This window comes from Gymnogyps californianus, chromosome 4, assembly GCF_018139145.2.
Source record: "Gymnogyps californianus isolate 813 chromosome 4, ASM1813914v2, whole genome shotgun sequence".
Lineage (NCBI taxonomy): Eukaryota > Metazoa > Chordata > Aves > Accipitriformes > Cathartidae > Gymnogyps > Gymnogyps californianus.
Genome location: NC_059474.1, coordinates 40,946,782 through 40,961,830, shown reverse-complemented (window position 1 = coordinate 40,961,830; position 15,049 = coordinate 40,946,782). Strand labels below are relative to the sequence as shown.

Genomic DNA, 15,049 nt, shown 5'->3' with positions numbered 1-15,049 from the left:
TATGTGCATTTGAAAACATCATCATGGAACCGTTTTTTGCTTTTCCCCTCTGAAATACTGTTGTTATTAATAGATTGCTAAATAAAAAAATGTTCCAGCAACACTGTAGCGTTTTCATAATGATGTTTTAAATATATTTAATTCTCTTTATTTTCAATGTGCCCTGTTAGAAGACTGAGCATTATATGTAAATTTTCAGTATAAAAGTAGGGTACGCTCAACGTCCGAATGTAACGGCCTATGAAAGAGAAATATAACTACGTAAAGGAAGGGATATACTTTTCATTGGCCAGGTCTGAGACCCTCTTCCTCCCTCTCATCATAGTGCATGGCTGAAGAGATGCATCCTCAGAGGGAACACTAGGCACTAGGTCCAGTCGTTATAGCTGCAGATCTCACTTATTTTAAATAGAACATATAGGTAACAATCCATTAGAGAGGTCAGAAAAGAATTATAATGTAGATTTATGCTGTAATTTTTCCTCAGATTAGCATACTCTAGTCAAAGAGAAATGTGGCACAAGGGTTATGCCTCCTCACTGAGGTAATAGGTTCATGTATGAATGAAGGAACTTGTCCTTTTTGCTTAACAATTTACATTCCTTCTAGCTCCCTGTTACATTTTGCCAGGGTTGTAATCCAACCTCTCTTTTAGCACTTTCATGATTTCCTGTCTGATTTCTCTATTTGAGAGCAAAGACCTTTTCTGCCTTAAAGAAGGAAGAAAGAAATCAGGGCTAAATTTGTTTAGCTCTGCATTACTCAAATTTGTTAATGTTTTCAAAACAAGGTAGTACAACATGTGCAAGAGCAACAGACTATTGAATGATTGGGAAAGAGGCAATGTGAATCAGGTACTCAAGTGTTATAAACTAGAATAACTAGGAGTTATTCTGATCTGGCCAGCATTTTTTTATGCACTTACCCCTTCAATTAAGAATTCTTTATTGAATGCAAGTCAGCTATTTTAGAAGAAGAGAGATGAGCCTGAAAGGTAATGTAATTTTTTATGATTGCCTCTTGATTATGGATCCAGTACCTCAAACAGTCCTTAAACAAAATACTGTTGACTTTGCTGATAGCAGAAGCAAGTTAACTTCCCTTTTCATACAATACAGCTAATGATAACTTCAGGAGAGATGAATATAACCCAACTGAAATGTCAGCCATTAGTTCATGATACCCCCTCACACAGATGAACACCTTCATAAGTGAACAGGATTTTTTGGAACATGCACATAAAGAAATCAACAAAAACAAGACACAACCTCAGCAAACTATAATTGTTTAAAGTGAATTGAATTCATTTCAGATCATAAATGAAGCAAAACTATAAAAAAAAATGTTTTAAAATATAGGAGGATTATACAGCTTCTTTCTGACACAGCTGAACAAAATCTGAGAGCTACTATTTTAGAATCTCTCTAAATAATCCTTGGAGGAAAACAACAACAAACCCAAGGTTGCTATGTTATAATCCTCAGTGCAGAGTTACATTGCTTCTGTTACTTCATATGCACCATGCCTTTGGCAATGCACCAGATGTTTGCCTCCCACTGATTTTGCTTTTGTATACGCATTCTGAGCAACAACAAACCAAAAATTTAAAACATGTTCAAAATAAAAATATTTTGCAATGAGAAACAGCCTCAGCTACTGGACTTAATGTATCTAGTAATTCTAAATGTCAGATTTCCACACCTTAGCATGTGTTTGTTTTTCAGTAGACAAGATTGGCAAAAGTAAACACTCTTGCCTACAAGTTATGCCATAAATGTGATGTATTGTGTTACAATTCAAAGAAACTAAGATGATTTATTTAATCCTAAACAGGGAAAATCTCTAAGAGTTTTAATAGTTGTTCTCCTATTTATTAATGTGAAGTACAATAAATGTAAAAGACCATCCAGATCCTTTTTCATGTTTTAGAAGAGCTGCACGTTTTTCCAAAGTTGTGAAGTGCTTCTTAACCAGCATCTAAGTCATATCCATATACTTCAAAGAATGAGTCAGAAAACTTGATGTATTCATAAATTAAACTCCCTGTATTGATGTAACATGTAGGAGATAAATGTGCATAAACACAGCTGTACTTGTCCTCCAAATGTTTCAGTGAAACTGTTGGCCATTTGCTTTTAGTTTTGGTCCAAGATCTCTTTGCATTGAATCAAAATGAAGCATTGCAAAATTTTGATGTAGTTTGTCTGTCTCACAAGCTGTATGAGTTTTATCAATCGAGAAAACAACCCCTTCAAAAATATAAAAAGGATCAAAAAAATGTTATAAGTTTCAATTATCAAAGTGTAGGTAATTAAAAGAAAAAAAAAATTATTTCCAGGAATCAATACCTTACAAATTTTAAGATATTTCCCATGTGGTATGCAGACTATTAGGCTGTAGATACCTTGTGCTGTCTGAGATTGTTTCAACATATACCTTCCAGGGGAACAGTAATATGAAGTACATTGAATAAATTATATAACTTAAATGTGTCAAATGTGCTCATTGCAAAACCACAGGTACTGTCCTTAAGACAAAAAAAAGTCCTTAAAATCGTAATCTCAAATCAGTAATTTGTCATTATCTTGTAAAATGAAAATAAAGGTTACAAACACTAATCTATTCTGTATTACTGTCGGATTTACCTAGAGTATTCTGGATCCATTTTTGTAATTAAAAATACACCAGAATTAAGAAAAGTTAAGGAACATCAAAGAGTACTGTACAATTATACCACTATGTAACAGTATGTATAAATACTGGGCAGTAAAGCTTCAGTAGAGAGTGATTTACAATGGAAAAGTTGTTAATATTTAGTTTGACACAGAAAAAGTTTGCAATAGCAGATGTATCTTCTCTGGGTGTCATTCTTCCATTCTGCTGTGACTGGGCATCGCAGGCTGTGCAGGATCTTTTTTTTCCCCCCTCAATGCTTTTAACTCTCCCAATCACTCTTCCGATGCGCATTTCTAACAGAAAGCCTCCTGTCGAACATGACAGCCAGATCTGTATGTACTGCAAGCCTTAATCTTGTTATTGGTGAATATCCTCATGCCTGATGATTTTGTAAATTACCCAATAAAAAATATTGAAAATCAGAAAGGCTAGTGGGAAACAAGCTCTGGATATTGTGTCTATCTTCTTGGCCCGGTCAATGAATACCTTTCTCATCTCATCAGGGCTTTTTGGTGCAGCTTGAACAGGATTATTTGGCCCCTTTTGTGTCACTCCATCTTTTGCTTGCAGACATGGGCCCATTCCGTATGCTGTAAAGCTAAATTGACTTTCCCTTACGTCATCATCCTGTAGAAAAAAAGAAAAAGAAAAAAAAAAGAAAGAAAAAAGCAAGAAGCTTTTTTTATTTACAGAAATCTTAGCAGCTGCTAATAGCAAGTATTGCACCATTACCTCAGTGACTTCTTGAATCCACAGTTTATCTTAACTGGTTGAAATTGAAATTTCAGCCCTATCACTGTCTGTCAAAAATATTGCAGCAGCTTTAACAAGCACAAAATTTTCCTATTTGTTTATAGATTCTATAATCTATTTAGAGAAAAGAGAAAACTTAGTAAACTAGTGGTAATCAGGCACACAACTTCTGATGTGGTTAATTTTCCCCATTTACAGTAAATATCCGCAGTCTTCAACTGGACAACTTCACACTGGTCTTTTAGACAACAGCCATTACCTCTATATGTTGCTTAACAAAATGGGATCCTGGCCTCTAGAGATACTCATCATACAAGCACTAGTGATGTTCATGTTAATTATATTAGTGAGAATTCTGCCTATTTGGTCATTGCATATTTAGTTAATCTTATTTGTATGCCTCATTTCTGCTGTTCCTTGTGAATACATCAGATAAAGACAATAGTATGTAAAGTGTATTAGTTTAAAATGAATGAAAGCTAAAGGCCAGATTTTTTTTCTGACTCATTCTTCTGTCAATTCAGGGGAAAACTGGCAAAGACATTCTGAATTCAGGGATCTATAAGAGAAAATGGTTTTTAATCATGTGGCAAGGAAACAAAAGTAGATAGTCTGAAGATACACATATTTTCATAGCATGCATTTCAAGAATGTGGCTTCTGTCTGGAGACATATTTTGTAACTTCTCTTTACCTGGTTATAGGTATTCTCAAGTAATAAAGGAGGTACAAATGCAGGCAAATAAATGATACATAGACTGTGAAGCCAGGGCCAAATTTGGTTCTGAAATATATTCCAGTGTATTCCTTCACTATGTATGCTACTCAAGGATAGTCATGTGATTTTGATGGCATTCACAACTTTTTAAATACTGACTTTAAATTCAGGATTTCCTATTTTTCATGTCTACTTTAGCCTAGTTGCTTTAGGATTCTAGACTTTTATGAAGTATGAGAAAGTATTATGTATATGTTATTTCTTAAATAAGTATTTTGGAAAATAATTTCCAGAAGTATTAAAAAAAAGAATTGAGCAGCAGTTGATTTTCCTTTTGTAAGAGAATTTTTGATATTTTGAAGCTCTTCCTAGCTTAAAATTAAAGGATAAAAAAATTTTTTACCAAACCAAGTCAAATAATTAGTGTTTGTTCAGTAATTCTGAAACATTTTTGTTTTATTTAAACCTCTTACTTTATACACATGTAATTTCTCAATGAACACTGTTTAAATCCAAACTTCCACATTTTTTGGTTTTGAAAGTGCCTGTGCATTTGGAAAATCTGAAAATGTTTTGGAATGGAGAATTAATTCTAAACATATTAAAGTTTTGATTAAGCAGTACTTGCTAGAAGAACCATTGTTAATTATTTTGTTTAAAGAAATTCCAGTGATGTTTATTATCAATGTTAGTTGAATAAGTTACCTACAAAAGAGTGCAGATCAATTACTAAGTTCAAAGTGAACTAGTTGGCAATCAGCATGAGCATCCAGCAGATCTGTAGTTATCACCCAACTGCTGTAGTTATCCTCCAACTGCAATACTTTTTCATATATGTAAATTGAATAAACTTATAGACTAATATAGTTCCCTGACACTATTATACTTCAAATCTGTATTAGAATTCTCCTATAAAAACAAAAAATGAAGAAAAATTAACATGAAAGAAAAGGAGGAGGAAAAATCACTGACTGACTTCAATATGGAAACGAATAACAGAAATACAAAATGGTAGGATCATTATTTGATGACGTGATAAAACAAAGATCTAATTACCACAATAATGTTCCTCTCTTGTCAGAAAAGAATGGGAAATAACATCTTTATAGTATTTGTATTCCAGAAGAGTTGTAGTGTTGTATTCCAGTTAACAGAAGTTACAAATACATGGACTGTGAGAATTTACACTAATCTTGCCATTTAAACACCTTCATACATACAATTCAGGGTTTAGATCTTTTCATGCTTCTCCAGAAAATAATACTTATGGTTGCACAGGCTCAAAAAGATAATAAAATAATTCTTCTGAGCAGCAGCTTTCAGTTGGGTATGTTTTCAGGATGAGGAGGCACTGTATACTAAGACTTTATTGTCTCTGTTCTGTGCTTACCTGAATTGAGTGATCCCTACAATGGTTTTAAAGGCCAGGTCTCTGCTTATTTTTTTGCTTGCAGATATCCTGAATTTAGTCTGCGAGCAGGCTGCTTGGAAATGCTCCCTGTTGTTGAGGAAGTGATGTGAAGGTTCTTCTAGAGGTCTAGCATTTCTGCCCAGTGTTTGTTGGATGGTGTCTCCATGAGGGCAGGCAGGATGGTTGGAGCCTGCCAAGTCAGACCAAAGTGCTAGGGCTAATGGATATGCACGAAAGGGCACCTTTGGGAGCATTGTAACATGCCAGGTACCACCATACTTTTTTTTCTGGGGTACCACCTCCAATATCCAAAATGTGGTTCTGCAAGTTTTCCAGCAGTTCATAATGCAGAAAAATCATTAATTTGGCCTCAGGTTCGTATCTGAGGATGCTTGTGCACAGCAGGAAAAAAGTAGTTACTCTTGTTATCGATATTAACTTTGGAGTGCTTTTTCAAAGGCATTTTTATAAAATGTCAGTGACACCCCATTTGTTTTTATCAATTAACTTGGCTACAGTCCCTCTTTTTGACTAGAAATATTTCTCATGATGCACGTGTCCGAGTCCACAGCTGTTGAAATCACCTAATGGAAGTACTCTGCATGTCCCAGTTGAGAATCTGGACAGTGAATCTTCCTCAAAAAGTCCTGCATTTTGGTTGAAATTTTTTTTAAAATGTAATAAGGAAGCTTCTTTTTTTGGTCTTTTGTGTATTTGTTTAGCGCATCATCACTGAAGAAAAGAAAATGAATGATTTCTTATTGATTTTTGATAAAGCTTTTAAAATCTTATTACGAATGAACTTCAATAAAAGTTCAATATGAATGCACTTTTCACACATACAGCTTTGGAATTAACAATTTGAAGTTATTCTGCATACAGCTACATACAAATATTTTATAATCTGTATCAAAATTACTGTAATTAAAGATAGGAAATAAATTTAGATAACAATTTTTATTTAGAAAGTTAGAATTTTTTGGAGGCGTGAAGGAAATAATTTCAATTAGTTTATTTTCGTATCAGCGTTGTTCTACAAAATACTTACCTATAAAGTATTAGAAAGCTATCAGTTTCTGTGGCCCTGTGACTACACTGTTTTCTGTCCATATATTTAATAATACATTTCTCTTGAGGAGTAATATGCATAAGGGCTGAAAATATCTCTATAGCCTTTTGACTGTAGGTTGTGGTAACATCTTGAAGACTTATTTGAAGCCTTGGCTTTGATAATTTAACACTATATTTTCTACTGTTCGTTTTTGAGAAACAAAGTGTTATTGAATTGTTTTGCACTACAAAGAGCTTGGTTTTAAATGCTGATCTGGTAGCAACTGATTTCTCCTTGAACTGATGTCACTGTTCCTTTGAAGTTGCAGAAAGTAAAATTTTAACACTATGTTTTAATCCAGATTTAAACAGATCAAAATGGATTACAAAATTAACAAGACAGGTACCTTTATTAGCGTTTCACGTCATCACATACAGGTAGCAATGAAGGTATATGGAGATCACATGGGAAGACATTATTTCAGACAAAAGGACAGGGCCTCTGTTAATGATTGGATATCACATTGTGACAAATAGGACATCTTCTTCACAATTTACCCTTAAATTTGTACTGTAGATTTGAGGCAAAGTCCCGTCTATAGGTCCTGTACATCTCAAGCCATTGCTATGCTGCAATGATTCACTGATTTCATTTCCATCAAGAACTCCCTCAAAATACTTTCATCAAAACGGATGGGTTGACCAAAAAGAAAACAAAAGAAAAGAGGTATGATTACCATTAAAGACAATCTAGCTTGCATGTCTATTTTCTTCACTAAAGATACGAAGATCTTTAGATTTTTGAAAATAGAATTAAAAGATTGACTATTCCTGAAAACTAAATATATTAAAAGCTAATCTAAAATCAAAGTGTTATTCAGTAGATATACACAGTTAATGTTTTTCTCCGTACAGTGTAAATGCAACTAAGAAAAGCACTGATCATAGGTATGTTTCAGTATCCCTATATGACTTCTAATTCTACTATTTTTTTCCTTTTGTCTTTCAAGACCGAAAGGAGTGTAGCTGTAAATGAATAATTAATATTAATTCATTCTGAAGGAATGTTTCCATCACTTTAGTAATACAATGTTTGTGAAATAGTTGTGTTCATTGGACAGATTTCTTTCTCTGACAGAGACAAAGCACTATGGATCATATACTGACTATCAAATGAAGTCTCTAACTGGGAACCAAAATTTCCCTGTTCTCAGGATTCATTATGCCATTTGTGTAATCATAAAGAAATGAGACCCTTTTTGAAAAATCTCCTACACCTATTGTGATGTTTATTGGAAAACAGCAATGAATAGGTTGCATATAACGTTGCAATAACAGCTTTTCTTTATAAATGTATTTACAATACAATCCTAGACACTTCAAACTTTTTGTTATTTCTGTACAAATTGGATTGGGCCTCCGAAAAGAAATTTGCCTTTCAGTTATTTGGAATCATTGAGTGAGGTCCATACTTATAACCATAGAAACGGTAGCCAGAGGGTGCAGTTATACCTAAGAATTGTCTTTGATGCTGCTGTTACTGTTGTCTGGGAAGGGAGGCTGCAAATGTACTAGATGGTGTAAGAAAGAGGCGGTGACTGTAGGTGGAAAAAGCATAAGGAAAATGGCAAGGATAGATGAGCTTTGGATGCCAAAATGTCTTGATACAGCTCTGTACATAATTATATTTTGTATAACTGTATAATTTTCCATAAAACTCAGCAGCTCTTATTTTGTTCGCTACACTCATTTACTGCAGGGGTTTTATCCGAGTTTGATCATATGCTTCTTAAGAGAGAGATTTCAGTTCTCCTGTGTTTTTAATCAGCATTGAGAAGGAATAACCCACAGTTTTGATTAAATTTACAAAAGACTCCAACCTGGGAAAAACTGCAAATTTGTTTGAAGATATGTTTAGAGTTCAAATTGAATTCAATGATTTGGACAAAGAGTCTGAAAAATACAGGAGGAGAGTTGGTAGGTGCAAATACAAGGTACTACATTTAGCCAGGAATAATCAACTTCACAAACATAAGATGGAAAGTAAATGGCTCTGCAGTAGTTCTGGAAAAAGACCTGGGAGTTATGGAAGGTCACAATCTTGATATGGGTCAATACCATGCTGTTGTTAAAAAGGCAAATGGCAAACTGGTTTGGATGAACAAGTGTATAACGTGCATGATGTGATCCTTCAGCTGCTCTCAACTGTTACTGACTAGGCATCATTTCGTAAACACAGTTTTGAGGAATTATATGGACTTATTAGGAGAATGTCCAGGGATGAAGAATGAGAATGAGCAAAAAAAAGACTGTACCAACTGGGAATATTTAAAGAAAAGAAGACTGAATGGAAATGTGCAAATGGCTACATAAAGGAATGAAGTAGTCTGTTCTCTGTGCCCCTTCTAGACAAGCTGTGAGAGGCCAAAAAAGACATGAGTAAAAAACTTTCTAAACCATTGGAATAGATTGCAGGGGAGCTTGTGGAATTTTTATGACTGGGATGAATTAGGTATAACTGATCCTGACTTAGGTCAGGAAAATGGATTCATTGACCTACCAAGGGCATTCCAGCACTGAAATTCAATCATCTGATATTGCTAGGGTTACTTGGTAAAAGTAAATATTTCTTGGAACAAGCATATCTTTTTATTTACAAAGAAAATAGACTTTGGAAATTCTTCAGCTGCCCTATTGCAATTAGATATTATTCATACATGTTCTCTTCTGTCAACATATACCTGAAATGAAACATTTGCAAAACCATCTATTTTTGGACTTTTGCAACACGGTTGAATCACTAGGAATTTTGCTGTACCCTTGCAGATAAAATGCAAGTGCCAAAAAATTCTGTATTCATCAGTTGGAATTCACCTGGTAGAAAAACCTAATGTAAAATGTCCCAAGATGGTAAGCATGTAGGATGAAAAAGTGTAACAAGTTATCCTAACTGCTCTATTGCTCTAATCTATTTGGACATAGGAAGGAAGCCCCTGAAGTTTATTTTAAATGCAGGCTTTTAACCTAACTTCTTTTCATGTCTTTTGACTTTGTGGTCAAATGAACATTTCTTTATACATGGTGGTTTTAAAAGTCAATACAATCTAATTCCTGAGATCCAGTGGCTGTTTGACCTAGTCCAAAGGGATAACACATACAAATCTTTATAATCATGAGCTTGTCCTGGTTTCAGCTGGGATAGAGTTAATTTTCTTCCTAGTAGCTGGTATAGTGTTATGTTTTGGATTTAGTATGACAATAATGTTGATAACACACTGATGTTTTTAGTTGTTGCTAAGTAGTGTTTAGCCTAAGTCAAGGATTTTTCAGCTTCTCATGCCCAGCCAGCAAGAAGGCTGGAGGGACACAAGAAGTTGGGAGGGTACACAGCCAGGATAGCTGACCCAAACTGGCCAAAGGGATATCCCACACCATATGATGTCATGCTTAGTATATAAACCAGGGGGAGTTGGTTGGGGAGGGTGGATCACTGCTTGGGAACTAACTGGGCATCTGTGTGAGTGGTGAGCAATTGCATTGTGCATCACTTGTTCTGTATATTCTAATTCTTTCAGTATTATTATTGTCATTTTATTATTATTATCATCATTATCATTATTTCCTTCCTTTCTGTCCTATTAAACTGTCTTTATCTCAACCCACAAGTTTCTGTTTTGTTTTGTTTTGTTTTCTATTCTCTCCCCCACCCCACTGGGTAGAGGGGAGTGCGTGAGCGGCTGCGTGGTGCTTAGTTGCCGGCTGGGGTTAAACCATGACAGAGCTATAGTAACTGACTTTGAAAAAGACAAAAGAGGAAGGAAACAAAAGCTAATTTGACTTATGATCCTAGGGCCTGCATTTCATGTTAGAAATTGTGGTGAATAAATAATAACATTTGTGGTAAAGAAGGCGAGATATTAACTGCTTTCTTTAATCCATAAGACATCATATTTGTATACCAGAGGGTTTAGGATGCAATCCAATTCTTTTGAAGAGATAAAATCTCCATGCTGTAACGTTTCAAGTTCTAGTATACTTGTTGGGCAAGGAATGGTTTAATAAAACATTGAGAAAAAGAGAAGCAATTAGCTGAGCTGTCTCTAGAGCTTGAGAAGGTATATACACAAAGGTTAACTCTGGCCAGGAGCTCTAGCTCTACACAGAATTGGAGGCAGTCAAGAAATGTTCAGTTAAATTAATCTTTTCAGAAAAATGTCTATTTCTCAAAATCATAACCTTACATGAGAACAAAGCATTTTTTGGTAAATTTAGGCTGAGAAACATGTCTCATGATGAAACATACAGATACAGGGAGGAAGGAAAAGCCATATACCCCTGAATATAGTTAATACCCTCACCTGGATATGTTATGAAGAAAAGCATAGAAGTGCATGTCTTCATCCTTCAGAATCTAAGGGGAGTACTTGATACTCTAAGTCTAATCCTCTAATTTTATGAGAACCTAGCAGGCAACCTACCTGAAGCTAGAAGACTGTCTAATGAAGTGTAAAATTAGAATAAGAACTTTTAAGTGTGAATTCAAAAATACCATGATGTCAAGCACTGATCCAGCAAAACACTTAAGTCAACGAGACTATTCATGTGCATAATTTTTTGTTAAGCGGTCTTCTCTTAGAAGTGCTTTGTATGTTGTGGATCCTTCCTCACGTACTTCTAAGCTGAAGTTTGATTGATTGTGGTTGCTGAAGAAGTGCCTTTGGTGCGCTTGAAGTCTTGCTAAGAGGGGGCTGGAAAGAGATTTGGTTTGATTCTGAGGAAGGAAGGTAATATTGCCTGCCAGTTTCTAAACCTGTGGTTATAATAATGGACATGTATTTAAGGAAGTGAAAAGATATCACTAAAGTTGAATATGGTAAATTTGCCTGAGATCCAGAAGACACTATAAATACATGGTGAAAAAAAAGAATGGACTAAAAGTATACTCACATAACATATCACTCACCACAGCTGTTTGTATTTGATACATGACGCATTTATTGTGGCTCACCTGCCCCCTGTCCAGTAATCCGTCTCTGCCCGTCCCATTCCTCCCATTGCAAATCTTTAAGCAGCTTTCAGAGAGCTGCCATATTTCAAAAACAAACACCCTATCACACAAATGCTGCTTTCCTCCTGTGTGTCTCAGAAAGCGTTTTTTCTGCTACTGTCAGCAAAAAGAAAAAAGCACATTTTTCACAGGGGCAAATGTTGAAAGCAGGTACACGCAGTCTGAATCGTCCTCTAGGCTACAGTACATGAGTTTCTCTCTGCACCTGAAGAAGTCTAGGACTCGACACATAGGAACAGGCAAATGTATGAAAATGTCATATTCATTTGACTGTCCAGCCTGAACATGGAGTCTTGCTAGCAGAGACTGCTTAGGTAGGCTTTACAGCATTACAGATTTTCAATATCTTCTAAGTAAAAGGGAAACAACCTGTAAAATGTCTTCTCCTTATGAAGTAAGCAGTAAATTGAGGTAAGTCATCAAGAACGAAAGACAGCTGAACTAAGTCATGTTGCTACGGTCAGACTTTCATCCACAGTAATATTCTAGATAGTGACTGAAAGCCAGTGGAAAGGCTGTGCATGATATCAGTGGTGGATACTCATTTAATGAGTACATTGGAGAAATATTTACTCTTTGAAAAATCAGAAGTAGTAGTTATATATTGTTGTAAGACATTTTGGTTATTGCTCGATTTAACTGTGGACTTCAGAATTCAAACCTGTAGCCTTAGCTGTTTGACTTTGCACATTGGTAATGACTTATTTTACTGGTAGTCTAGATAGCTTCAGCTGTAAAATAAATATTAACCATTGCTGTATTAAAGTTTCTAACTAGTTGTATGAACAATTTATACTAAATTAACATGACAGAAGGAAAAAAACCCCTTCTCAGCCTTTTAAAGTAAAATGTTTGTTCTTCCACCAATAATATTAATTGAATAAGTATTTTTTGTATTAAAAAATATTTACATGAAACACAGCTGTTAAGGCTTTAAACTGAATACCACAATGAAACTAGGAAACATTATTTATTGAATCTCAATATAGTACAAACTGCTGCAAGTACCAGTAACATTCATCCACTGAAGTACAATCTAACTCTTCTAACAGAGTGAAATTCATGCTTGTGCAGATGGTTCCCACATGGTCCATGCCTCATTTAAATCCCTCTTAATCCCTCTTTCGAGAATTCAAGTCGGATTTATGCAGTGCATAGTCCTTGTAGTGACCCTCTGCCTATAGTGAATTTCATTCTGTGCTGCCATTTTATTTATATTGCCATTTTAAGCTGCAGTATGTTTACCAAATTAACCCTATATCCTGGCATAAATCAATCTCAGACTCTCTTTCGAAGTTGTGAATACTGTTACTTTTACCTTGTTCTTCTTCCTCTTGCGGCGGAATCGCAGAAGTTCTTTATGCTGCCTTGACACAAAGTTTACAGCTGCGTACTCCAAAAGTGCAGAAAATACAAAGAGCAGACACACAGCCATCCAGATGTCAATCGCTTTGACATATGACACCTATGGAGAGAATAGAGCAGCAGACTGAATATGTTAAAACCACAGATGTGAAGTTTAGTATTTCATGTCAGGAGGACGTGCATTAATATCTCCACATCCCAACGCTACTTTTTTCGAACAAAACTTAACATGAAAGCTAGATAATAAGAGGGACAACAATTCAATCTATAAGCATTAAATGTTATTTTTTGAAATGTAGTCTTTCACAAAATATGTTTACTCTTTACGTCATTAACAGTTCCTCATAGTGTACTGTGTATTTTATCACAAACCAAATAATCCACAGAAAGCACATGCTCTTCCTTCATTTGTCCCACTGAGATCTGTGAATGATACTAAGGAAACAGACAATAGCTTATAGTGGGACCAGTGGGAATTGCTGTATTATAATGGGTCTGATTTAAAGTTCCTGGAATAGAAATTAGGTAGAAGAAGGGAGATAGATAGAGAACTCTGATATGTTCATTCTCTGCTAATATAGGCATGGTAAATCAAAGATATAGGTTCAAATTAGTCCTGTAATTTTGACACAGTGGAAGTACTGAAAATGAATTACAGAGTAGATGAACTCATTGCAATCCCTTATTGCCAAGCTCAGCTGCAGGACATAATCTGAACTAGGAAAGTAGGACCTATTCCCTCTCTGTGTGCAGATTTACAAGAGCTTTTTCATGTAAGCCAACATAGCTAGCTTCAGGCCTCAAAAATGTGACAAAAAAAATCTGTAGGTCTCTTCTTTGGTAGCCTCTTACATTCTTGCTTTTCTGAGTTTTTATAGCATTCCACTTTCTTATCGGTTGATGCCACATTCGGATGCATTCAGATCCATATATTTGAGGCACAAAGCACACTCACCTCTGCTGGGGGTATCTATTTTACTCAGAAAAAAATGAAATTAACCAACCTAAAAATACCATGTTAAAACTAACACAGAAGTGGACTTTGTATATTTTTATTGTGTACATTTTGTCTCTGTTAACTGCAATGGCACATGAAGATGGTCAAGGAATAACCCTTAAAATGAAAAAGAAAATCTTTAGAGCAATGACAAGTCAGAAAACTTAAATAGTTAATCACAGAAATATACTTTAAGCTACTTACATTGTGTAGTGAACCATTCTTTATACAATTGTTTGGAGTTATTTAGCTTCACATTTTTCTACATTTTAATGTAAATGTATTTGTAGCTAGTGGGTTAATCATAACGTAGGCAGGTTTTGGGAAAGGAATATCATTGAGAACAGGTTGGAATCTATGACCTTTAGAAATTCAGTCATATCTGCTAGCATGTCATCAGATACTTGGATCTGGAAAAGGACGAGCTAGTCAATTGCTAAGCAGCATTTGCTTCCATCACTTGCTGAGGTTTACGGAATTTAGTAGATATGTGGTTGCCTAAATAGTTGAGACAGGGGAGAAATAGAATATATTTGATTGGTGACTCAAAAACCCCCTAAATATTTCAAAGTTATTTATCTCCTTTAGAAGATGCTTAAATGCTAATAATTAGAACACATATTATAAGGTTGACTGAGGGTGTTTATTTGTCACATAGCATTATGACTTTGTACTAATGTGGTACAAACAAAGGAAATTCGGCCTACCTTTGGAAGAGATGCTCGTGAACCTGAGCTTTGTGTTGTCATGGTCAGTACGGTTGTTATGCCTAAAGCCACTCTGGCTGGAGCTGCATCCATATTGATCCAAAATGACACCCAGGAGAGAATGACGATCAAGAGACTTGGTATGTACATCTGGATGAGATAGTAACCCATCTGCCTCTCAAGGTGAAATCGGACTTCAATACATGTAAACTTTCCTTTTCATAACAAAGAAGAAATTGTCAATAGAAATAGAATGTTCTTTACGGTCAACATCTAGTGCACACTCTAAAGAATTTACACTCGGT

General features: G+C 35.2%; 1 protein-coding gene across 3 annotated transcripts in view; it reads right to left on the bottom strand.

The window, feature by feature from the left end:
* Positions 1 to 3,033: 3,033 nt before the first annotated feature.
* Positions 3,034 to 15,049, bottom strand: part of GLRA3 (glycine receptor alpha 3) — a 93,804-nt gene continuing 81,788 nt past the window's right edge. Inside the window, exons 7-10 of one of the 3 annotated variants that reach the window (XM_050896116.1) lie at positions 14,745 to 14,959; positions 12,994 to 13,140; positions 7,166 to 7,285; positions 3,034 to 3,303 (exon numbers count right to left, since the gene is read on the bottom strand). In XM_050896116.1, coding sequence (XP_050752073.1) covers positions 3,034 to 3,303; positions 7,166 to 7,285; positions 12,994 to 13,140; positions 14,745 to 14,959 — 752 coding nt within the window. Of the gene's footprint in view, positions 3,304 to 7,165; positions 7,286 to 12,987; positions 13,141 to 14,744; positions 14,960 to 15,049 lie in introns of all 3 variants that reach the window. The other 2 variants (XM_050896117.1, XM_050896118.1) reach the window with 2 other exon arrangements.